The sequence below is a fragment of the Terrapene carolina genome, unplaced genomic scaffold (genome assembly GCF_002925995.2).
Source record: "Terrapene carolina triunguis isolate 2854851 unplaced genomic scaffold, T_m_triunguis-2.0 Scaffold88, whole genome shotgun sequence".
NCBI classification, from domain to species: Eukaryota; Metazoa; Chordata; order Testudines; family Emydidae; genus Terrapene; species Terrapene triunguis.
Window position 1 is genome coordinate 35125928 of NW_020664439.1, and position 25812 is coordinate 35151739.

Sequence of the window (25812 nt, forward strand, 5' to 3'; positions counted from 1 at the left end):
GATTATAAAATGCGCAGAAGTGTGCAGGGTGATTCAGGGGCAAGTATATCTGAAACTATTTTAAACTTTTTTTTACTGTTTTCAATTGATAGTATAATTTTCATTTGCGCATGAATACAAACTGAGACAGGCTGAGCGCTTCCAGATTAGCAGGAATAACCAGGTACAACAAGGTTTGGTGTGGCTGTGGGTTGCATATTCTGGTACAGAACTAAACGTGCTTTGCTAATATATATGGCCTATTAGTAAAAGCATGTGGTGAAACAATCTCAGATAAAAAGGTATTTGATTTTTATGTAAGGTGTATATCTGCACCTATCGCTTAAACTATGGGAAAGGGTCTGACTAACCTAAACAGGTACAATGCCTTCATAACCTGTGGACATATCAACAGGCATCTACATATGGAGGCACGGTGCAACAACTACTGTATCTTTGTTTTAGTCTAATCTCTCATCTAGGAATGTGTAGTCAAACGTCCATTCTAAATGTATGTGCCTATATTCAAAAGAATGGGTTATTACTAATCTAGTTTTGAGGCAGCCTTTCAAGATGGAGAATAACGTCTATGACCATTTACAGATTCTTTTTGGTTTGTTTAATCTATTGCCCGGCCTAAAATAGCGTACCTGGCAGAATGTACCTGGAGTGCTGCCACACACATTTGGTACATCGTGACGTGCTTTGTATTGTACATGAATAGAACACATGAGCACAGTAGGCAGAGATGAAGAAAAACACCTGAGTAAATATAGATTTAGGAGCTTAACTTTGGGCACTCAGTTTAAAATTTTTGACCAAGGATTTTGTAGCCTTTTGGACCAAATTCTGGACCTTTTCAAAACAGGATGCCTCTAGCCAATGTGCAAAAATGCATGCACAATTGGGCACCTAAATTTGTGGGCTCATTTCAGGCAATTGTTCTAAATTGTGATAGCTGCATACATGAGTTTGTGTATGCTGACACAGAGTCCTAGTTGAAGGCCAGAAGAGAACATCCCACCAGAGTCTAGGCTATCACCCAGTTATCCCTTGAAATGAACCCAATAACCTGGACTTTAGACTAAAGCATTACAGCCCTGGACAGACTAAAAAAAAAAACTATTGTGTGGCACAGGAAGAGACTAGCAGGGACTGAGGTGCACCAATGCCCCAAAATGGTGATGACCCTGGACACAAGGGTGAGAAAAGAACCCCAGGGATAGAGCCACACTTGAATGGTTAGTTGAGTTAATTAACGTGTTGATTAAGACGTGTTAACTAACACCACTGTGAGCGCTAGTGTAGACACCACACCAGCACCTACCATCGGTGGCCCGTCCAGGGGCGCTAGGTAAGATGCAGGCGCCACAGCTACATTCCCCTCCCCTCAGGCGGAGCAGCGGCGGGGCGATGAGGGACCAGGGAGCGCGCTACTGAAGAGGCCGCCTAATACCCAGCGGGGTGCTCGCCCCCGCCGTGCTGGACAGCGGAAGCGCAGGGCACGTATCCTGGCTCGAGCCCCGCCGGGAGCCCGCCAAAACTGCCTCCGCCCCCTGTCCAGCGAGCCGGGCCCTATCCCAGCCCCCACGCCACCCCTAATCCCTCCCGCCAGGCGCGAGCCCCAACTTAGCTCCCAGCCAGCTCCGCCCTGCTTCCATAGCGGCTCCCGCGGCCTCTCGCGAGGCTCCCGCCCCCACGTCACCGGCAAACCAGACGGCGACAACATGGCGGAGCGGAGGAGACATAGGAAGCGGATCCAGGTAGTGCAGCTTCCCTCGGGGACGCGTTGTGTCCTCCTGCCCTGCCTCTACTCCCGCTCGAGCCCCCTGCGGCTGGCCCTGCTCCCCATCCCTAAGGCCTGGAGGCCTCCTGCCTCCCCTTGCCCCCCCGCCTCTCGCCCCAGCCCCTGTCTCCCTCCCGTAAGGCCCCGCCAGAGTGCCCCTCTCCTCCCTGGAGCACCCCTGCCCTTCTCCCGCCTGGAGCCTGCGCGCCCCGCCGCATGCCCCTCTCCCCACCCGCGTGCAAAGCCCAGCCCACCTGTCCCGCTGGCACCCTGCATCATGTGAGCACACGCGGACCACCCTCGACATGCTACCCCTGTCGTGATATCGTAGCAATACATCACCCACCTCCTGTGGGTGCACCCACCCACCGCCTGTGCATGATCACATGCCCCCCTCCCCCCCACACAAACACTCCTGTGCAGAGGTGCACCCCCAGTGCGCTACACCTGTCGCAAACGCGCGGCTGTGCGCTGCCCACTGAATTAATGGGAATGACAATTTTCTTCTCTTGGAGGAGGGGGCAGAAGGGGTTTCCGCATTTAAGAACCAGTATTTTATAAAGAACGTCTGAATTTCTCATACCTTCTTGCAGCTTAAAGACCTATTCAGTTGTAAACAAAAATATGTGGAAGGGATTTTCTTCATAATATGGTTTAAAACGTTTCATTATTTTTCTTAAAGAGACCAGGTGGGTGAGGTAATATCTTTTATTGTAACAGCTTCTTTTGGTGAAAGAGATGAGCTTTTGTGAAATTTAGACAAACGATTACTTTTGTGAATAGTGGGTGTTTTTTCAGGTACAGTAAATCACCCCTCCTCCTTTCCCTCTCCCCCCAAAATCTTACATATTTAAATGTTTATTTAGACAAATACTAATGGGGGGGAGAGGAGTAAATAAATTTTTTCAGTAAATATTCAATTGGGGGAATAAAGTATTTATTACAGCTGGAACAATAAAGGCATCGGTAGTTCAGGTTGCCAAAACATATTGGGTGGGATCCAAGGTACTTAAGTTCCTAAATCCCAGTTTTGGTGCCACGGAGATCCATAAAACACCCACTAAATGCTGTAGGTGTCTAAACTCATTTGGCACCTAAGTTTTCAGGGTAAAAGTTCTCCTTTGTGCCTATGTTTATGTCTCTGAGAGTGTGCATGTCTACCTTCCTCAAGGTGTTGAGACACCATCTCCTGCCTAAACCTCAGAGCGATTCACAAGCCCAGGAAAGATAGGAATTTGGCTGCCTATCTCACATGCATGGCTGCCTATCTCACAAACTGGTAGGTGGCCTATGAATGTGCCTACCAGATTGGGTCCCATTCAGAATCTGGCCAAAGGAGGAGGAGGAGATGGTGCCCATCTTATAACTTTAGCCCCATGGTTAGAGCATTCACCTGGGATGTGGGAGATCCCGGTTCAATTCCCCCTTCTCTAGCAGAGGGGGAAGGAGGATTTGGACAGGGGTATCCCACATCTCTCAGGAGAGTGCCCTAATCATTGATGTGGGGTTCCCTCAAAGTCTCCTGCTGAAGCTTGTCCACCGTGGATAAATAATAAGTGAGTGGAGCAGAGGAACTGAAGCCAGGGTCTCTGACTTCCCAGGTGGATGCCTTACCCACTGTACTACAGTCATTATTTCCCTTTGCCTCTGGCCCGATGACTATTTAATGATTTATCCACAGTGGAACAGTCATTGAGTGAGAGAGAGTTTCTGAGAATTTACAAGTTATTTTGTTAAGTTAGTTTAAGTTAATTAAAGACAATCCTTTAAGAAATTAAGCAGCTGTCAATCTTTTCTCTGTCCCAAATGATCTTAACAATGGAATAATGCAGGCATTTCAGACTTCCCATATAGTTAAAATTAATTGAAATCTTGTGCAAGAGCACAGGGGGAACCGTGGAAGCACAGAGAGTCACCGACTAAGATCTCTTACCCTCCTTCACATATCACCAGTTTTGCTAATACAGCCCTCTCACTTAATAAATCAATTGCAAATTAAGGGTCAGATTCTCCAGTATGCTTAATGCTGCTCTGATGATGCAAAGCAGCTGTAAAACCATCTTAACTAGCTGACGTGCTCTGGCTGTTTTGGTGTACTGTTGAATTTGCCCCTAAATTTAAAATTTCAAAAAAAGATTTTGAGGTTGATATTACAGATCTTCAAATAATTAGAAATGTTTTATGGTAATATTCTTCTTAGGGTTCTTGTTTAGTATTCATATCTGAAAAAACCCAAGAGAAATTGAGACAAGAAACTGTATTAACATGGAATTAAGTTTGAGAATATATATCAAATATATCAGTAACTTCCCAGCTGAAAACATTATAGAGAAGTTGTAATGATCCTAAACCCAAGCATTACAAACCCAGAAAATGATGCCATGCAGGGAGGGGAATATGTGAAAAAATCTGTCTTTAGAAATAAATTTAATCTGGGATCACAAATACTACATTACTTCAGGGCAGAGATGAAGTTGTTTAGATTTCTTCACCATGTATTTTTTTTTTTTAACCTGAATATGTTTGGAGTTCTTTTAAATGTAACCTTAACTCTGAATTTCCTGGGTTTGTAATGTATCTTTTGGGAATAATTACACCATCCCTGTAATGTTGTATTACTGTTAAATTACTGATATATACTCTCAACCTTAACTTCATTTTAGCATATTTTGTCTGGGAATATATATGTGTGTGTATGCACATTTGTGAACTCATGGACGCAGTGTTCATGTAATGAATTGTAGAGTCATACAATACGTGTATTTATTCACTTTGATCATCTCACGTGCCCCGTGCTCACTAATCTATCACACTGGGACTTATTCTAGCATGCCATGCCTGTGATCAGTGTCAAACAGCCACCATTAAAAACCACCACCAACAAAAAACTGTCAGAGAAACGTTTCCTCTTTCTTCCTCCCAGTGTGGAATTTTCTGGGGGGGGAAAAAAATCATACCTGGTTTGAGGCCCAAGAAGGGCAGGATTCATTCTTATGCTTGTGACCTGTTCTTTTTTTTAACTTTTAAAAAAATTACTATTAAAAAAAGAAGAAACGGGAAAAAAAGCATAGATAGAACAAGAAAATAATCAGGTGCTTACAAGTTAGAACTGCATCCATTGCAATAGTATGATAAAATACTCTAAAGTGTCAGTGATTGAATTATTCTTTATATAGCAAACAAAATACAAACAAATAGGATTAAATACAGTCCAGGAAAACACTCACCAATAACAATTTACATATGACATTTAATATCTGGTGTAATAACAACCTAAGGCTTCAATCCTGCAAACACTCATACGCGAATTTAAAGCATTTAAGAAGTACTCCTGAATTTAACAGGACTATTCACATGCTTAAAGTTAAGTATGTGTATAAGAGTTGGCAAGACCAAGGCCTAAATTTGTAACACAAATACGTAGATAAACATATGTTGCCTTCTTAGCAGTTTCTCCATCATATATCAAACAGAATGTTGGAGATGAGTCCATGAAGAGAGTACTCTTTAATTTGCAGAGTTCTTAATTGGCCAAAATGAGTCAATTGTTTTTCTCAGCTTCTTGGACTGTCTTGGCATAGTTCAAAAAGGATCACCAGTTTTCAAAGTAATACTGCAAGCTGCCTCTATTAAGATAGTCAATTTTTCCTTTATAAGGGTATATCAGATTTTCTGGAACCAAGGGTGGAATCCATGAATCAATGTAGGTTCCTAACTTCTATTTAATCAGTGGAAGTTAGGAACCTTAATATAAGTTAGGAGTCGATGTTGTTTTGTGGACTCCACCCTAACTGTTTATTATAGGCCGGTGTTTAAGCTTCCAATTATCTGCCAGTGAATAGCTATAAAAAAGCCTGACTTTAAAGTCTGGCATTTTGTGGCCTTGCTGGGCAGTAAGCAGGAGCTTTATCCCATTGAGAAGGGAGAGATTCCCAGCAATGGGACATCTAGCCATGGAAGGTGCAAAGGTAACAGTATAGTCAAAACAATTTTATGTTTAGAAAAACTATTTAAAATAACTTCTTAGAGGGTTTTATGTGTCTGACATTGAATTCATAGTAATTAAGTCAAACGACTTTACAGGAGGAGAGAGATGAGATGAAAACAAGCTCCAATAAAAACTTTTAAACTTCTGTAAAATGTTCTTAAAATAGTTCTTTGCTGGTGGCTTTCAACAGAATGCAATGGCTAATAATATATATTCATAGGGTTTTAAAGAGGAGACTTTGCCTGGACGCGTGGCATAGAGAACAATGTATAATTAACCATAGCACACATTAAATGGATTAAAAGCTGGCTAACTGATAGGTGTCAAAATGTAATTGGAAACAGGGAATCATCAAGTAGGTGCATCTTTAGTGGGGTCCCACAGGGATCTGTTCTTGGCCCTACACTGTTTAACATTTTTATCAATGACCTGGAAGAAAACATAAAATCATCACTAAAAGTTTGCAGATGACACACAAATTGGGGGAATGGTAAATATTGAGGACAGGTCACTAATACACAGCAACCTGGATTGCTTGTTAAACTGAGCACAAACAATGTGCATTTTAGTATGACTAATGTAAATGTATTCATCTAGGAACAAAGAATGCAGGCCATACTCGCAAGAGAGGGGAACTCTATCCTGGAAAGCAGTGACTCTGAAAAAGATTTGGAGTCGTGATGGATTATCAGCTGAATATGATTTCCCAGTGTGATGCTGTAGCCAAAAGGACTAATACAATCCTTGGATGCATAAACAGGGGAATCTCGAGTAAGAGTAGAGAGGTTATTTTATCTTTGTATCTGGCACTGGTGCAACTGCTCCTGGAATACTGTGTCCAGTTCTGGTGTCCACAATTCTAAAAGGATGTTGAAAAATTGGAGAAGGTTCAAAGAAGAACCATGAGAATGATTAAAGGAATAGCAAACGTGCCTCATAGTGATAGACTCCGGGAGCTCAATTTATTTAATTTAACAAAGAGATGGTAACGGGGTGATTTGATTTCAGTCCACAAGTATCTACATGAGGAATACATATTTTTATAGTGGGCTCTTCCATCTAGCAGAGAGAGGTATAACACAATCCAGTAGCTGGAAGTTGAAACTAGACAAATTCACACTGGAAATAGGGTGTAAATTTTTAACAATGAGAATAATTAACCACTGGAACAATTTATCAAGATTCATGGTGGATTCTCCATCACTAATAATTTTTAAATCAAGATTGGATGTTTTTCTAAATGATATGCTCTAGGAATTATTTTAGGGAAATTTTGTGCCCTGTGCTATACAGGAGGTCAGACTAGATTACTACAGTTGGTGTTCTGGCCTTGGAATCTATTAATCTAGACATAGAACAATGAAGGAGGTTAGGCTCTTGATTTAGGCAAAATAAGAAAAAAATAAGTTTCTCATATCCCACCAGGACTTGTTTCCTTTCCATAGTTATGTAGTTTCTCATTTTCCCTATATCTAGTTGTGTTGTTTCTCTCCCTCTTGAAATCCCACCCTCATCTCTTTTCCTTTTTGTTCTGTTTCCACTCAGTGGTGTTTCCCTACCACACAGCTCTCTTCTGTGTAGTGTTCTGGCAGCAAGGTGAAATTTATTAAAATTTTGGTCTTTGAAGGATCAATAAAAGGGATTTTGGAGATAAAAATTCTAGTAAATCTTACTTGGGTGGCAGTTTAACTGAGGTAGTAGGAAGAGCACTATATAAAGAGAAAATCCTGAGGGAATCAGATTGCTAAAAATGGTGTGATACTTAGTGATATTGAGGTTTCTGAAGACCCAAGACTTTAATTTCTCTGAGAAAAGACTATCTGTGTATATATATAAAGGATGTATTTAAAAAAATAAAAAACTTTTCCTTTACAGACTCCAGGTTAATATCTGTTTAAGAAAAAGTCTAACTACATATGGTCAAAAAAGAAAAACACCACCACAATAAACCCCCCTCCCCCGTATACCTGTTACCTAAGAAACCTGATCCAATGTGCTCTTTCATCTCTTGTTAAAAAAACAAACATGTTTTATAACCTACAGTGAAACTATTCACTTAAACACAAAGTCGTCTTAGTCCAGTTCATTTGGACAGGTGTTCAGTTGAACATCACAGCTGGCACTTTGTTGGCAGTTTCAGAGACTAAACTGTTGACTGAATAGGCACTTAGGTTGAACTGCACTGGCCAAATTCTAAAGTGGATAATTATATGTGCCTAAAATTGTGCCTATACTTTCATTTGGATAAATAATTAATACTTATTAAATGCCTCTCATCTTAGTGTCACTGTATTTCACAAATATTAGTATATATGACCACTATTACATAGATGGAGAAACTGAGGCAAAGGTTGTGGTTGGCCAATGGCTCAGTGCAAGCTGGTGGCAGACATGGGAATAGAAATCCAGATTTCTTGACTTTCAGTCTGTTTCTCTAACCACTATACACAGCCTTTTGGGATTCAACTAGATGAAAGATGTGTTGGTTGTTATTTTTATGAAGACATTAACATCATAATCCTACAGTTTGTGGTTCTACATTTGGGTTGGAATCTGTGGGTAGGACATTGTACAATATCTTGCACCACTGTTTCCGTGGTTTACCCCTTTGGTGGATGAATAAAGGACTGATCTTCAGAAGTGACAATAGAACACTTTTTACTAAAACTAAACCAATTTTCCCATTTGTTAGGGCTCTTTTCAGTTAGTTTCATGGTGATTTTTTTAAAAAAGAGGTCAAATGCTGAGTGGAGAGACAGGGAGGGAGAATGGCAAGAGAGAGATGAGTGTACACATAAGAGATGTCAGATAGTAGAGGAGGAAGAAAAGAAGAACAAGAAAAACAGGAGATGTAGCAAAACAGGATATGAAGACAAAGATAATTTATTCCATGATGACAGCACTTACTGTCAGTCAGACAAGTAGTGTGGTCTTCAAAAAATCCAAGTCAGGTGTGGGGAAAGGACCAAATCACCTGGCATAAGGTTAGGAGAAAAAATTAGGCATGACCTTTGCTTTTAAAATGTTGTCTCCTCCTATTTTGTCATTAAATATTAATTTTGAAATGTGATGCTTTTAGTTGTTGCACAACAAAATTAAAGCTATGACTGAATATAATAAAGGGAAAAAATAGATGATTCTTTTTTAGTGAGAGAGATTTCTATGGGGACACAATGTCAATGATCAATAGTAGAGAGAGAGAAGGTTGGTGAGGTAATATCTTCAGTTGGACCAATAACAGATATTACCTCACCCACCTTGTCTCTCTATTAACCTGGGACCAATAGGACTACAAGAACATTGCAATGAGCAATATTGTTTTTTCTTAAAGAAAGGATGCATGTCTTACAGTTAAAATATAGTACCCTAGTAATCTGGAGATCTTGCTTCTAGGCCTGGTTCTGTAACAGGCTTCCTTTGAGGGACCTTGGACAACTCATATACCAGTCACTTGTCTACAGTTAGTCTTAGTCTTAGATCATCACTTGGGGCTAGATTTTCAGGGGTATTTAGGTGCCTAAAGGTAGAGGTAGGCACTTTTGTAAATCCCATTAAATATCTGAAGATGTAAGATAGACACTTAAATACTTTTGAAAATCTGACCCCCTAGCCTTTGTGCCTGAGTTTCCAATACTGACCTGCTTGATGGGTCTGAACGCTAATTCATGCCTGTAAAGTGCTTTGAGATCCTTGGATTAAATGTGTTATAAAAGAGCAAATGTGTTTTTTTTTTTTTTCCCCAGAGTGATATTTTTACTTTGACAGATTTCTTAAATGAATGCTAAAGATGTTACACAAACCAACAAAGACAAACAGAAAATAAATGTTCTCTCTCTAGGACACAGTGTAAGCTTTAATTTTTAATTTTGTTATTGTCTTCCATCTTTCATATGATTTAGACAAGATAATTGAGTTTCACATGCTGTACGCTTGAGGTCGTTTGCTTGAATTTTGTATAAAAATGTGTCCTGAATGAGTACATAATTCTTTGAAAAAGAGTGAAATTAACTTGTTAAATATAAATAAATAAAAATTAACTCATAAGTGAAGCCTGTCCCAGGTTCTAGGCACTCATGCCATCAGTTAAAAATACTCTTGGATCAAATACAATCCTTTTCAGACTAAACAGAAACACATTCTTTTCTCCACAAATGTCTCCCATCAGACAGCAAAACATCTGGACAGGCAAGTGAGTGAAAATTGGGGTTTACTATAAACTCAGTAACTCACAACTGTAACTTGAGCCTCTACATGCTTATATACTTTTATAAAATATCCACTACCGTAACTCCTATTAGGAGACCCATCTTGCAATGATTAATAGCTTATCTAAACAAATTTCTTTCAAATTCTTTCAAAATAGTACAGATCCTTAGCCCAAGCTAAGTCCCATTTGTGCCATTCCACTTAAAGATGCTGTGAAGGTGTAGTTGGGGAATACCCTTGTGAGACAGAACTGGTATAATAGAATGCCTGGGGGATTTTGGGGGGATAGCATGATGCTATACTCTGGTGATCCTATGTCAGCAGAACAACCCCTGAGGACCGCTGCTTTAATTTATGCCCCCACAAAGTGGGAGGAGGTGGTGGAAAGGAAAGGAGGCGGTGGAAACCAGTATTAATTTTATATTTTTATATTATAGGAAGTTGGTGAGCCGTTCAAAGAGGAGAAAGCTGTAGCCAAATACCTACGTTTCAACTGTCCAACAAAATCTACCAACATGATGGGCCACAGAGTTGATTATTTTATTGGTAAGATTACTTGTAACCAAATGATGATACTGCAAATTTACTAATATTGTACTTTTTTAAAATTTAGGTTACTAGTATTTTTAATTAGTAAGCTGTATATCATTTATAGCCCAGGGAAATTAACAAGGCACTTACTAGTCAGAAGATTACATTTACCAACCTGAAGTAGATGCAGAAGACACAGTCAGGAAAGCAGAAGTGAGGTCCAGAGTAAGACACCCTGGTGAAAAGCCCTATCTGTCTTCCACCCCTGTCTGCTGGTAAGGGAGGAGGACTGAGATTTCTAACAGGGAGTTATCCCTGCACCCTGCTTGGGGGGGTCTAATGTTCACATCAGTCACTGAGTAGCAGGTGTCTGATAAATCTGACACCACATCCCACCTCTAGCTGCTGAAAGGGAGAAGTAGCTTTCTGTCTCTTCCCCATCCTCTTGAGTATCCTGGTTGCTGTGAAAGGGACTCTGCTACTTTACTTCCCCAAAGCCTTCAAGCTGCTGTGGGGAAAGTATCAGCAAGTTCCCACTACACAACCCCTCTCTTAGTCTCCAGTTTTTGGGTCTTTTTTTCTCTGTGAATAAAGACAGAGCTTTGTCAAACAGCAGTAGCAGCATTAAACTAACATGATTCATGATAGCTTCACAGTATTCCTGTAGGTTCTGAATGGAAGCAGGAAACTAACCAGAATCTTGTTAATTTCATTGTCTTGTTGCCTCACTGAGCTATGAGGAGGAGTAGATGTACTGTGTGCAGACTTGGCAAGACAATACTACATTAGCTATTCTGTTCTCATCCGGAAACTTATCTTTGTAATGATAAGGGGTATAAATTATCTTTTAATATGAAATTGATGGCTTAGTCTCTCATAATCGCCAGGGAAACCTTCCCATGTGCCATTGCCAGTGATTTTTTTCAAACCCTATTTTTAGTTCACTTTTCATTGTGAAGTAATGTTACAAAAATTCTGAGGTGTTTTGTGTGGCATTAGGACTATTAGACAAGAAGTCCTACTTCTACTTATAACTTCATACAGACTGCTTTCTGTAGCCTTGGACGAGCTTCTGGACTTCCTGCCCTAGTTTCTCTATCTGTAAAATGGAAATGAGGGTAATAATTATGTACCTCAGATGGGTGTAGTGAGGCTCAATTAAGCTTCATAGTGTTTTTCAGATATAAAGGGCTATGTAAGAGCTATATACTTGTATTATAACTTTCTTGGTAGTTTGAATGGTTATATTTTATATTTTTCAATCACTTATTTTCCTTGTAACTTTTGGAGATGACACCCTATCCTCCTGATCTTGTATTCACTGGTAAAATTTTATACAAAAATGGCAGTAATATAACAGCAAATTCTACTCTCATAAAATGAAAGCATTTCTTGCTTGAGTGTTCAGTAAGTCATGTTGATGTTTAAAATGTTTATGCTAATCATTTTTTATTTTTTGAAGGGCGTCTGTCACCTTTCTCCACCCCTCTCCCATCACCACCCTTAAAAGCCCCAAGTTAAGGTGACCTTCCTGTCTGAGGAGAGCTGGATTTTGTTTCCTTCCTCCAGGGGCTAAGGATACTACTTTAACTTGTACCCATCCTCTGCTGGCTTAGGGTGGTGTGGTATCAGAATTATTCCACCTGTATTTGGTATAATGGTGCTGTAATACTATAGTAGTTCAAAGTCTCAGTTTTGCCTGGGTAGAAACAAAGTGCTCTATTGTGTATCTCTCAGTGTTTATAGGGAAACCTCAACGTGGGCACCCTCCTGCTGCCAACATTAGAAGCACAGGCATAGCTTGCCTCAGTTTCCATTTCAGCTGCCTATGCAAATGAATATTGTCTCTCTCAGCAACAAATTCAGACGCTTTTATTCATATCAAGTGCCACAATCTTCACATCCCTCATGGTAAAAACAGCTTCTCCCAAAACCCCAAAGTAGAACACCGCACACTTCAAGGTTACAACATAGCACTCTTCAATCCCGTTCAGAGGTCACCATTCTCTGGTTGGCCACCTGAGAGTCGTTAACGCTTCAACCCCAGTTTCTTTATCCCTGTTCCAGAACCCTCACTCTCCAGGGCATTCACCTGAGAGTTCCAAGACCAGTTTCTTTCCCACAAGTCGTCTTCTATAGCCGCACATTAGATGCCTGCAGCATTCCACTCCCCAGGCCTGCACTGATCAGACTGGTTCTTTCCCTCATTCCTAAGGCCTCTGCACAAGCTTTCCTGCAACTCATAAAGGTTCCCCAGCACTAGTCAGTCCTCCCAACAGCTTTCCTCAGAACTAGTCACCAGCAGCTCGCAGTTACTGTTTTCCTACTGTTCTTTCCCTCTAGCCACTCTTTGCTACTCTTCTGTTTCTCCTCTGGTCTCAGGCTGCTCATGCCTGCTGCCCCTTTCTAACTCTGACATGCTCACACTCTCTCTCTTTGTCTCAGTCTCCTCCTTTTGATATGGTCCTGCTCTGAAGCCCAATTGGAAGGACCTGACCAGTCACAGGTGCAGTGGGCCCCTCTCTGTCTTAAAGAGGCAAGTCTCCCTGTGACTCCCAGAATACAGCCAAGATGATCAGTGTATTCCTAACTGGGTTTTTTTTTTCTTTCTTCTTTTGCTTTTGATTCAGGTTCTCCTTCTAAACCATTTGTCTTGTGTTGATTAGGAAATAATTTAATTCTTACTGTGGGATATAAAACAGAATTGTAAATAGTTTGTAAAAAGGATGAAATTCAAAAAGGACAAATGCAAAGTACTCCAGTTAGGAAGGAGCAATCATTTGCACACACACAAAATGGGAAATCACTGCCTAGGAAGGAGTACTGCGGAAAGGGATCTGGGGGTACTGCGGAAAGGGATCTGGGGGTCATAGTGGACCATAAGCTAAATATGAGTCAACAGTGTAACACTGTTGCAAAAAAAGCGAACATCATTCTGGGATGTATTAGCATGAGTGTTGTAAGTACGACATGAGAAGTAATTCTTCCACTCTACTCCGCACTGATTGGGCCTCAGCTGGAGTACTGTGTCCAGTTCTGGGCGTCACATTTCATGAAAGACGTGGAAAAATGGGAGAAAGTCCAGAGAAGAGCAACAAAAATGATTAAAGATCTAGAAAACATGACCTATGAGGGAAGATTGAAAAAATTGGTTTTGTTTAGTCTGGAAAAGAGAAGACTGAGTGGGGACATAACAATTTTCAAGTACATAAAAGGTTGTTACAAGGAGGAAGGAGAAAAATTGTTCTTCTTAACCTCTGAGGATAGGACAAGAAGCAATGGGCTTAAATTGCAGCAAGGGAGGTTTAGATTGGACATTAGGAAAAACTTCCTAACTGTCAGGGTGGTTAAGCACTGGAATAAATTGCCTAGGAAGGTTGTGGAATCTCCATCATTGGAGATTTTTAAGAGCAGGTTAGACAAACACCTGTCAGGGATGGTCTAGATAATACTTAGTCCTGCCATGAGTGCAGGGAACTGGACTAGATGGCCTCTCGAGGTCCCTCCCAGTCCTATAGTTCTATGATTGACAGAATAGTTCAACAATATATTTTGCCATGAAGCTATTCTAGAGTTCCAACAAACTTGAATTTGGAGTAAGGACTTAATTGTGTTCCATGTGATTGGACTGGATTTTGGAAGTGTTTTCATGAAGTTTACACTTTACTGGTATGATGCTCTGGCACTGTACGGATTATAGTTCTATGACATTATGCTTTTTTTAAAAAAACCCTCAATAATAAGAGATTGTAAAACAAAAATATGTAATACACCAGACTAAAGAGTGAAAAAATTGTTACTCCTTTCCTAGCTACACACACAAACAGTTGTGTTTGTGTTTTACATTCATACAACCTCAAACTGGGAGATCACATGGTATAATCAATAGCATTAATAGAATACTTCAGTAATGATCGGCTGAAAGCAAAGACTGGCAGCCTGTTTATGCGATAGCTATTGTACAAAGTGTAAATATTAAAAAAGAAGGGGGGAAAGGATGTATGATCAGCTGTGCCAGAGCTCCAGTCAGTGCAGCTGAAGAGTTGGACAAAGGTAGTTCTGCTGTAAATTACCTTCTCACTAAACGCCTGACTGCAGCGGCCCCCACAGAGCCATTCTGTAGCCAAGGAGTAACAGAGCAAGCAACACTCCAGCCAGGCCTTGTTTCCCCAAAATGCCCTGTATGATGAGACTGGGAAGCAATGCTGTGGGGCTGGCTACATTATCTTTCTGCCATCTGAATATTCCACTATGCCAGAGAAATTTCCATATACTGGTATCTGGTTAAATTGGCTTGAAGCTGCATTGTATTGCCAGTGCAAAGTAACTTTATTGGGGGCCAGGATCTGTGCTGGAGCCTTTAAACTTCTAAAGTAACTAATCGGATCACTCAGAGAGTTGAATTATGGGAGTTGGGGTTTTGTTTTGTTTGGTTGTTTTAAGCTTTAAAATCTTCATTATGATTTCAGATACTCTTTCTGAGCCTGTGTGCATATGCTTACACCTTCGTAAATGTTTGGACATTTGGTGTCTGCAAGCCAGTTTATATAGAAGGTGTGGAACAGCAACTTCAGGGAACAGGCTAATCAGAATTTTCCAGGATAAACAAATAACTCTACGCTTGTTCTTTTTATCTTATCTGCTCCATGATTAGTGTGTTGCTGTTACTTTTAGAGCCTGGACATAACAATCCGTTTCATATTTTGTGCCAGATTTTTGCTTTAGATAGTCACATGGCTTCCTTTCATAGAATTTGACCAAGAATATTTAAAGATTGAACTGTTACGTTAAAAAAATCATGCCTTGAAATAAAAAAAAAAAAAGTCAGATTTTTAAAATTTAACTACTTACATGTTGTACTTCCTGCATTTCAGCATGGATAGTAAAAATGGACTAATCAGTTTAACTTTTTTATTTTCATTCACTAGCAGCACAAACTACTGTAGAGGATAATCTCTTTTTTAAGGTTCCATTGGAATTTCTTAAAAAAACAGAAAATCCTCACACCTTAGTTTTGGAATTATAACAGAATTCTTCTTTGGGGTAGGATTTGATCTTGCAATGTCCTGCTAAAATTGGTTTGTAATATAATATTGTGTAAAGTATGCATCTGAACCTGGATTCTTTATGCAGGCAAGGTTCCCATTGGCATCAGTGGGAGTTCTGTTGCAACACTGGCATCTCTCTCTCTGAGAGTGGGGTGTTTTTGTTTCATTATGCAGGTAGGGTTTTGTTCCTGTATTTAGCAAAACTGAGAACTAATTACAGATTCTGTTTTTGTAGTATTTGGGCGGATCAAATATTGAAGTGAGCTCTTTCTATATTTTATCACAGGTTTGTTTTTCCTTTTTTCCTTTCAGCCTCAAAAGCTGTGGACTGCCTTTTGGATTCTAAATGGGCAAAAGCCAAGAAGGGAGAAGAAGCCTTATTTACAACTCGAGAGTCTATAGTTGACTATTGCAACAGGTATGGCCTTCTAGTCAAGATAAATAGTCTTAATAACAAGTACAGTTTTCAAAAGCATTAAAGTTCCATTTTCTGAAGGCCCTAAATCACTTGGGCCCTTTTGAAAATGGGACAGATACTTCTGAAAATTATATTTTCACTATTTTTCTTAACCTTTTGTGTGTACATTATAGTTACTTCAAAATAGACTGCTGAAGCAATGTATGTTTTTGATTAGAATGTTTGAAAAAATATTTGTGGTGTATCAGTAACATAGAAATAATGTAGTTTAATCATTGTAAATATATAGTCATTAACAATTAGAAGAACTTATTGGGTCCAATCCTGTAATTACTGGTGGCTTTGCCACTGGAGCAGCACCCCTGGAGGAAAAAGGAGACAGTAAAGTAATAGCAAAGTAAGTATCTTTCTCCCAATTCCACAAACATTTTAATGTTTATCTAGTAGAATAGCTGCTCTTTCAGATGAAGAAAGTATTTCTTCACACAACACACAGTCAACCTGTGGAACTCTTTGCCAGAGGATGTTGTGAAGGCCAAGACTATAAAAGGGTTCAAAAAAGAACTAGATAAATTCATAGAGGATAGGTCTATCAATGGCTATTAGCCAGGATGGATAGGGATGGTATCCCTAGCCTCTGTTTGCCAGAAGGTGGGAATGGGCAACAGGGGATGGATCACTTGATGATTACGTGTTCTGTTCATTCCCTCTGGGGCACCTGGCATTGGCCACTGTCAGAAGACAGGATACTGGGCTAGATGGACCTTTGATCTGACCCATTATGGCCGTTCTTATGTAAGAATTCTTGTGGGACTGCTGCTCTGAAGGCCTGGGCTCTGTAACCCACAAATCTCCAGCAGCAGTCAATCAAGAGCCTGTCGGCTGCATCGGAGGGCAGCAAAGATAGATTTTAAGTTCCTACTTTATGACTTGTAGGAGCAAAATGAACCTTCCAGTAAAGACTGAAATTGGGAGAAGCTTTAAATGCCTTGTTGTTCTTCAAGTGATTGTCCACATGGATTCCACCTTATGCACACCAGATTGGATTTTTTTGGCCAGCAGTGTTTGTTGGGGCTGGACCTGTGCTCTAGATGTCCTCCAGCCCCTGCACTCAAGGGCATAAGGGCAGAGTGGGCCCAACAGTTCCTCAGTTCCTACTTATCAGTCACGGCCCTACTGGGCTGCTTGGTGTATGCAGTCATATGCCCTCAAACCAACGTCCTCTGCCCTCACGTCTAGGGTAAGATCGTCTTCCCCTAAGAGGGAGGAGGCTATAACAGGCAGGGGCAGAGGAACAGTTGATCCTGGCAACAATTTCATCCTCCTCCCCTGATATGGCAGCCAATCTTTCTACCTTGTCCAACAGATGACTTGAAGGCATTCCAAAACTGAAGAAATGTATGGTCAAGACCCTTGACATCCCACTGAAATTAGTGCAAGAGAAATTGCAAAAGCTGCTAGACATTCTGCACCCTTCCATGCTTATTAACAAGGGATTATTAGAACCTACAGTGGACTTGTGGCAGGCTCCAGCATCGATACCTGCCACTTACAAAAGCGTGGATAGACAGTATGAAGTTCCTCCTAAGGGCTTCAAGTATTTTTATTTGCTTCTTAATAAGCATCAGGTTTAAAACAAATATAAGGAAGTTCTTCTTCACACAACACACTGTCAACCTTTGGAACTCGTTGCCATGGGATGTGGTGAAGGCTAAAAGTATAACTGGGTTCAAAATAGAATTAGATATGTTCATGGAGGACAGGTCTATCAATGGCTTTTAGCCAAGATGGTCAGGGATGCAACCCCATGCTCCGGGTGTCCCTAAACCTCCAGCTGCCAAGTGCTCAGGCTGGATGACAGGAGATGGATCACTCAGAGTTGTCCTGTTCTGTTCATTCCCTCTAAAACATCTGGCACTGGTCACTGCCAGAGACAGGATATTGGACCCTAGATGGACCATTTGTCTGACCCACTATGGCCGTTCCTGTAGTGCCAAATTCACCTGTTATAGTGGCTGTTACAGAAAGATCCAAGCAGAAAGGGCCTCCAAAAACATCACCAAGGAAAAAGGCCCCTAAGAAACTAGATCTGTTCAGCAGAAAAATTGTCTTCTCTGCCAATCTCCCAACTACCAGCTTTTGGCAAAATATGACTATCTGAACTGGGACAAATTCTCTCTGTTTATGGAAAGACTGCTGCAGGAGCATAAGGAAGAATTAAAATCCATCATGCTAGAGGCGCAGCTGATAGCTTTAACTTCCCTGTAGGCTGCTTTGGATGTATCTGATACATCCACATGCACCATGATCACATTGGTGGTGGTTCAGAATTGGAGAGGTCCAAAACACTAATCAGAAATGGATGAGGCCCTCCACTTGTTAAAGGACTCCTGAGTCACTTTGCGTTCTCTGGGTTTGTACAACTCAGCCCCAAGAAGAAAGCAAACCAGACCTCAAGATTCCTTCAGACATAATCGCTCTGCTCCATACTGTTATAACTTTCTGAGGGCATTGGCGCGAGTAAGGGAGAAGCAGAGCTTCCAGAATAGACAACCCATCACTTCTTCCTCTGCTACAATGCACTCAATGTCTTCCTCTCAACAGCAGTTTTCATGCCATAGTTGAGCCCTTTTGGCAACTGCCTTTCTTTTTTCAGGGAAGCCTGGGCTGGGATCACTGTGGACCAGTGGGTGTGAGAGATTGTCAGCAAGAGGTATTGCATGTATTTCCAGTTGCTTACTACCCTTCAGGTACCTTCCCCATTCCTCTTCTGAGATACTGTTGAAGCAAGGGTTGGTTTTTTTCCTGCATCTCCGAACAGTGGAAGGAGGTGCCCTTTAAGTTCAGGGGAAGGAGTTCTTATTCACATTATATTTTCATTCCAAAGAAGAAAGGTGGCTGGCATCCTATTCTGGACCTTTGATGTCTCAACAACTTCATCTACCATTTCAGGTTCAGGATGGTGACTCGAGCCTCCATTAGATCCTCAAGACTTTCATGGCTCTAACCTTTCAAGACACCTATTTTTAGATATCCATACATCTGGCTCATAGGAAATACCTCAGATTCCTAGTAGGAACATCTCATTACCAGTGCGGTATCTTGTGTTCTGGTCTTTCCACAGCACCAGTACTGTTCAAGGACTTGGCAGTTGTAGCAGCTCACTTAAGGAGAGAAGGGATCCAGGTCTACCAATATCCTAATGATGGGTTGATCCAGGAAAGATCACCACAACAAGTGACCAACTTGATTAAAGTAGCCTTAACTTTCTTTGCCACACTGACGCAAAGCAGAGAGTTCACAGAAGTCTTGTTAGATTTCAGGTCAGCAAGAGCCATCTTCTTCCACAAAAAAGATTTTAAACTATTGTGGTCCTCAACAACTCTCATTTCAACTAATTGGACTGTTTACTAGACCTGAAACAACTTTGGCTTCCTATTATTTCCATAAGGGTTTATCTAGCAATAATATCTGCACATCACTCTGTTATCCAGGGCCAAACTGTATTTTTTCCATCCTACAGTGGCTAGTTTCCTTAATGGCCCTATTCATTAGTTTTATTTTTTTTGCCCCCTCCAGTTCAGGAGTCACCTGCCTCTTGGGACCTCAGTATAGTTTTAACAGGATTGATGGGTCTCCTTTTAGAGTCCTTAGGTGGTATAGGGAACAGGTTGCTATCAGTGAAGACTGCCTTTTTAGTTGCCATTACATCAGCTTGAAGGGTTGAGGATTCAGACCCTTATTGTGGGGACACTTATTTTTTGGCAAAGGCTTCCAGAATGGATGCCTATCTTGGTAGGGCTGTCTTGCCGTTTTTGTTTAAGTAGGACACCTACAAGCAAATGGGTTGTTTGTTACTCACTAAGTGTAGAATATGTGTGAACAATCACTGAAAGAAAGAGAGCTTACTTACCTTACAGTACAGTAACTGGTTCTTTGAGATGTGTTGCCCAGGTGAATTCCACACCCCGCCCTCCTTTCTTGCTACTAGAGTCCTACTCTTCTGGGATTCTGTTTTGGCGAAGGACCATGGTTGGGGTCGCTCCACCCTTATGCCTCAGGTGGGGGGTGGATGGGAAGCAAGGATATCTAGGGCACAGGTGTGGCCCCAATGGACACTACTGGCCAAAAGAATCCAATCTTACAGGCATGAGGAACATGTGCACCGAGAGTGGAATCCATGTGGAAAACACATCCCAAAGAACTTCAGTTACTGTAAGGTAAGTAACTTTTTTCTTTTTTTCTTTTGAATAAGGGATTGAGGACCTGATTCTACTGCTATTTTACATTAAATATTCCCACTGGCTTTAGTGGGAGTTTGTGTGCATAGGAACTGCAGGGTCAGGCCAAAAGCAATGTAGCTTAGGATCAGATGAGCAGAACTGGACTATTTTTCAAACATATTCTTAGTAAAGTTACTGTGCCTTAAAAAGGAAAAAAGAATGAAACCATGCTTTGCTTTTCTTTCTATCTGTTTAATTTTTGTTGTGCCTCCAGCTGTGTATGTTTTATTTTAATATCATTCTGCATATAGTTTTTCCAATGAAGTAGTTCAGCTGATTTCTTTCCCTGTAAAATATTTAGGTAAATAGCTCTGACAAAGGTACCTGATCTATAATAATAATAATAATTAATAGATAAATGAAAGGACGAGAATCAATTACTGGGTGAAGCGATGGCAACAATTCAAACTAACTAGACCACAAAGTAAGGGCCAGATTCTCTGGTGTTTTAATCCCTGCCTCCCGCAGCCCCAGCCTGACCTGCCCTTGTCGTGGCAGAGGCCATGACCACAGTATTTTATGCTCTGGCTAGCTCAGTTGGCAAATACTTGGTTTCTCAGATGTAAAAGTCTCCCCAACACTTTCCCCCTCACTTGGCACCAAGTTTCTGTTTGGACCTCATAGAATGTGATTGTCTAAGTGTGTTACCTTGGTTCCAGTAGTACATCTTGGGTCAACTTACAGCTCTGAACCATATAGCCTGATAAGTTGTATGTCCACTTCCCATATCTCCTGCTGCTGTGAGAAATGTTGACATGTAATTAAAGAGAAATATTGAAAGGAAATGTATCAAATGAGAGGGTGTAAGAAAAATAATTTAAACAATGTACCCGATTTTCCACTCTCTTGGTTCTGGTGTTGTCATTTACATCTCTGCAAAATGCAACCGAATCAGGAAGGTAGAGGTTTTACTCCCACTTTGCACAGGCATACAAAGAAGGCACACAGGTGTGAGGCAGAGGAGAATCAGGCCCACTATGTTTATTAATAACCAGTCCTGCTTGGTGTGACACCGTCTTTGCATCATGCTGTCACAGGTATCCAATAACATAATTGTGTTCTAAACATATAACCACACCAGTAACTCCTAAATGATTTAGTAATATAACCTTTTTATTGTAAGACTCCTAAAGAAACAGTTCTTTCACCGAGCATTGAAAGTGATGAAAATGAAGCCTGATAAGGATGCAAAAAAAGAGAAAGAGAAAGAGAAAGGAAAGACTGAGAGTGGGAAAGAGGATGAGAAAAAGAGCAAGAAGGAAAGTGGCAAAGATGAAAAGACTAAGAAGGAGAAAGAGAAGGAAAAGAGAAAGGATGGTGAGAAAGAAGAGTGCAAGAAGGTAAGTGCAACCCAAAAAAGAAGACAGTCAAACCTATTAGCAGATACTACTAACTACTGTGAAAAACCTAGTTTTTAAAGGGTAAGGTTGTTCGATCCAAAATGGGGAGTGCTTCTGCAGTAGTATTCTTGTTGTTCAGCACTCATAAGCAACTTTGTAATAATGATATATGGATGCAGCCAAAATTTCAAAATGGGACCTAAGAATCTGGGGCCTTTTACAGTCTCTAAATTCCTTTTTAATTATTCCTTCTGTTTCATGATTGATATATGTTCTTAGGATGAGAACCCAGGAACACCCAAGAAAAAGGAAACCAAGAGAAAATTTAAACTTGAGCCACATGAAGATCAAGTTTTTCTGGATGGAAATGAGGTGAGGTTTGTGTGTAACTTTTATTTCTACACTTCCTATATTTATCCGTGACCAGTACATTGACAATAAAATACTGAACCTGATTAATTTCACCAGACTTTTTCCTTCTGCCCTTTTGATAGTTACCAGCATGGGTGGAAACTAGCTGGCCTCTCTTGCTAGTAGGTAATGCCATTTTGAAGTATTTTTAAATACTTCAAATTCAGCTACAGGAAAGGGAGTCCAAAGTGGTTGCCATCTAGAAGCCTCATGGTCTGAACATGGGACTGGGAGTCAGGCACGCCTGAATTCTAAACTAGGCTCTGCCACCAAATTTCTGTGTGGCCTTAAGTTATTTAACCTCTCCGTGCCTCACTTGCCTCTTCTTTAAATCAGATGATTTACTTCTCTAATGATACCATACTGTCTGGATTCCTGCCCTTGCACTTATATCTTGAGACAAGAGGGAATTCCTGTACTTCTCAGTGATTTTACCCATTTAAACAGAGGGAAATGTGTCTCATACATAGACCAACTGCTGTCTCTCATTGGGCCCCTGGAATGTTTCCTTAAATTCCTTTCTGACGTTGGTCAGCAAAGGAGTGTCCCGTTAGGACTGTGACTCTTATGACTGGTTCCAGTTCTCTGCCTGTCCTGCAGACTATACATCGAGAGAAACTTTCTTCACAAAATTGGTGAGTACCTACAGTAGTGGGTTTGTATATGTCTGGTATGCAGTTGACGTAACAGTCACCTTCTTTTCAGCTGTGAAGGTCACCAGTTACTGCTGTCGGGTACTTTGAATCTTCACTACTAGATGAAGATGCTATCTGGCTTTAATGACATTCATTAATCATACTAGTTCAAAGTACTCTACACTTTGGCAAGAAGCTTTTTCCTTAGGGTGAGTGAATTCATGGTTCAAGTGGATTGTGTAGTTCCCATGAACACCTTTGGTACAATGTGATGCAACAGTGGGGATTAAGATGACACTGTACCCTGGTACTGGGTATAAATTATTGCTCCTAATTGCCATTTGTTTGAGCCTATCAGATAGAACTTACCTCCCTTACTTAGTTTATTCCTACATTTGTCTTCTTTTGAGCCTCCTGGCTTGCTGTCTGTTTTCCCTTGATCTCTTTCTCCTGGGTGCCTCTTGGCACTTAGAGCAGTATATATTTTTTCCCTTTGGGAACATGAGTGAGTTTGTTTTTTACTGGAAGTTATGGCTTCATGGCCAATACCTCCAAAGCTCCATAAACACTTGGATTTAGTGTTATTTCTGAGGCTCTTTCATTTCAGTGAGTCTGTTACCTAATGTGAACTCCTAGAGAAAACATCTTTCATAAATTATCCTTGGCTAAAGCTTCTTTTAAGAAGTAACGCTTCTAGGAATCCATTCAGGAAAGTGATTTTGTTGCTTAAGAGAAGCAATTATTTACCTGTAATTCTCTGAAGATATCCTTTGATGTGTTCCTACTTCCTTACATTTGGGAGATGATCCCTTGATGACTTACCTTTTGTCCCTTTAGCTAATTTTTTGCTCACAAATGATTCTTAGAGGTTAGAGAGCTCCATGCTTCCCACTCATTAAAGCATTACAAAGGAATGCTCAAGTGGGACATTGAGGCACCACTGGTTGGTCAGTAAATGAGACACAACTACCAGCACCGGAAAATGTCAGTCTTTGAGAGCTAGGGAAGTTTATGCCAGTCTCATGCTAAACTTCAAGTCCTAAGTAGAAATATACAGCTAAATGGTATTTTCAACTAAGCCAAGTGAAAGTAACTTTCCTTTCTTTACCTCTGATGGAGCTATGAGGATTAATGTTTGTAAGATGCTGAAAGTGTAAAGGGCTATGTATTATTAATGGAAAATAATATACTCCTGGGGGACTTCTGTGCCACTGCACATGCGCAGAATTTATGTCCCCCGCAGATTTCTTCCTCGCAGAAAAAATGACTTTCTGACGGGGAAGCCACAAGAGCGGTCATGCGACTCTCCCCAGCAGTATGTTTTGGGTGCCCACGGCAGCTGGCACAGAGGTAAATCACTGTGGGGCAGAGGGCGGGACTGGGGAAGACCCAGCTGGTGGCTCTTACCCTGCACTGGGCTCAACTGCTAGTCCCAGCTGGGCTGGGGAGGACTTCCTCTTCCTCTGCATGGCATCCGGGGCTGTGTTAGACCCACCCCCAGATTTCTCCCCTGCCTGTAGGAAGCTCTGCAAACTCCCCGTTTCCTGCACCCATCGCTCCTCAGCTGCAGGGGAAGGGATCACTGTACAGGGAACTGCCCCCCCATCCACCCAACCCCCATGCATCCAGACCCCCTCATACCCAGACCTTCCCGCCAAGCCTCACTCCCCCCACACCCAGAATCCCAACAAGTCCCACTCCCCCTGCACCTGGACTACCCCAACGAGCCACCTGCACCTGGATCCCCACCCTGCTGAGCCCAACCACCTTCACCTGGACCCCTCTGCAGACTCCCATTACTGTTGCAACCAGAACCCCCCTAACAAGTGCCTGTGCATCCAGATCCCCTGTGCACCCAGATCCCCCACTGAGCCGCCCGCACCCAGAATGCCCCACACAGAACCCTCTCAAACCACACCAAACCCCTCCACACTTGGATCCTGCTTTGCTGAGACTGCCTGCCCACACCTGGTACACGTGGCACTGAGGGGCATGGTCCTGGGGTGTTTCTGGGGCAGGCCTAGTCCTTGTGCAGTGTCAGGGTTGGGTGCAGCCTTACTGCTGAGTCTGTGTCCTGGGTGGGAGCTGCACAGTGATCTCCCACCTCTGTGCAACCAGTGGCCTGTGCTTCCCAATGCCATGCTGGAGCCTCCACATTTATTTGACAAATAAAATTTGCAGAATTTTAAAATACTGTGCGCAGAATTTTTAATTTTTTGGCACAGAATGCCCTCAGGAGTAAATAATACTAGTAAGTCATTAAAATCATTAAAATATTTTAAATAAAGGCACCAACACACACCAGGGTATGAGCAATATATTCTAATAAGAGCATTTATCAGATGCTGGAAGCTCCCAGCCTTCATCCTTGTGCCTGACAAGATATGGCACCAGTGTAATATTAAATATTTATATTATACATCCTTCTCCAATAAAAATACTGTGCTTAGGCCGTCTGCTCACTGAGTCAGATTAAGATCCGTGCATTGCTGAGGCAATTTGTGTAGGCTTAAAGAGGTGGTAGTGACAAGGTTATATATCTGCTTCTGCAGCTACTTCACTGAGCAGAATTGACATAGACCTTGGCTTCATGTCTCATCCAAAAATACAGAATCTCCAGCAATGCAGTGCCCCTCACCACAGTGCTGTACCATGGTTCAGTGCTGACTTGGAGGGCAGAGTGGCACCTGGTGGTGAATGTAACCTAGTACTAGAGAAATATGGTAATAAAGAAACATGCAGATGAGGAAACGAATCTGAAAGCTCTTACCAAAGATCTTTATTTGGGAATATAATTTGTTAATTTTAACCTGATTATTCTTACTGCAGGTGTATGTGTGGATCTATGACCCAGTTCATTTTAAAACATTTGCCATGGGACTTGTTCTTGGTAAGTAAGAATAGATGTTAATGTTCCTCAAGACATCTGTCTCTTTCCCATGGACAAACCTTTTAGTGTTTACGCTTTGTTCTAATTTGATACCTGCTTCAGCCTTGGTACCAATGAGAGAAAAGGTGCATGCAGTAAAAACCTCAGACTAGTGAGGCTCCTTTTTATTCTCTCATATTCAGACACAGAATTAACATTTTTATCAATTTGCACCTAACTTACAGTTACACCTACTAACTGATCTGTAGATTTCAATTACTTAACACTAATAGATCGTGTCCTTAATAGGTACTGAAC

At 41.3% G+C, this 25812-nt stretch overlaps 1 protein-coding gene across 1 annotated transcript in view; it reads left to right on the forward strand.

Annotated features, from left to right (window-relative positions):
- The first annotated feature begins 1689 nt into the window (after positions 1-1689).
- SEC62 (SEC62 homolog, preprotein translocation factor) overlaps positions 1690-25812 on the forward strand; it is a 28035-nt gene continuing 3912 nt past the window's right edge. Inside the window, exons 1-6 of the mRNA XM_024209494.3 lie at positions 1690-1742; positions 10397-10505; positions 15851-15956; positions 21363-21579; positions 21859-21951; positions 25455-25515. Coding sequence (XP_024065262.2) covers positions 1707-1742; positions 10397-10505; positions 15851-15956; positions 21363-21579; positions 21859-21951; positions 25455-25515 — 622 coding nt within the window. The 5' untranslated portion in view covers positions 1690-1706. The remainder of the gene's footprint in view (positions 1743-10396; positions 10506-15850; positions 15957-21362; positions 21580-21858; positions 21952-25454; positions 25516-25812) is intronic.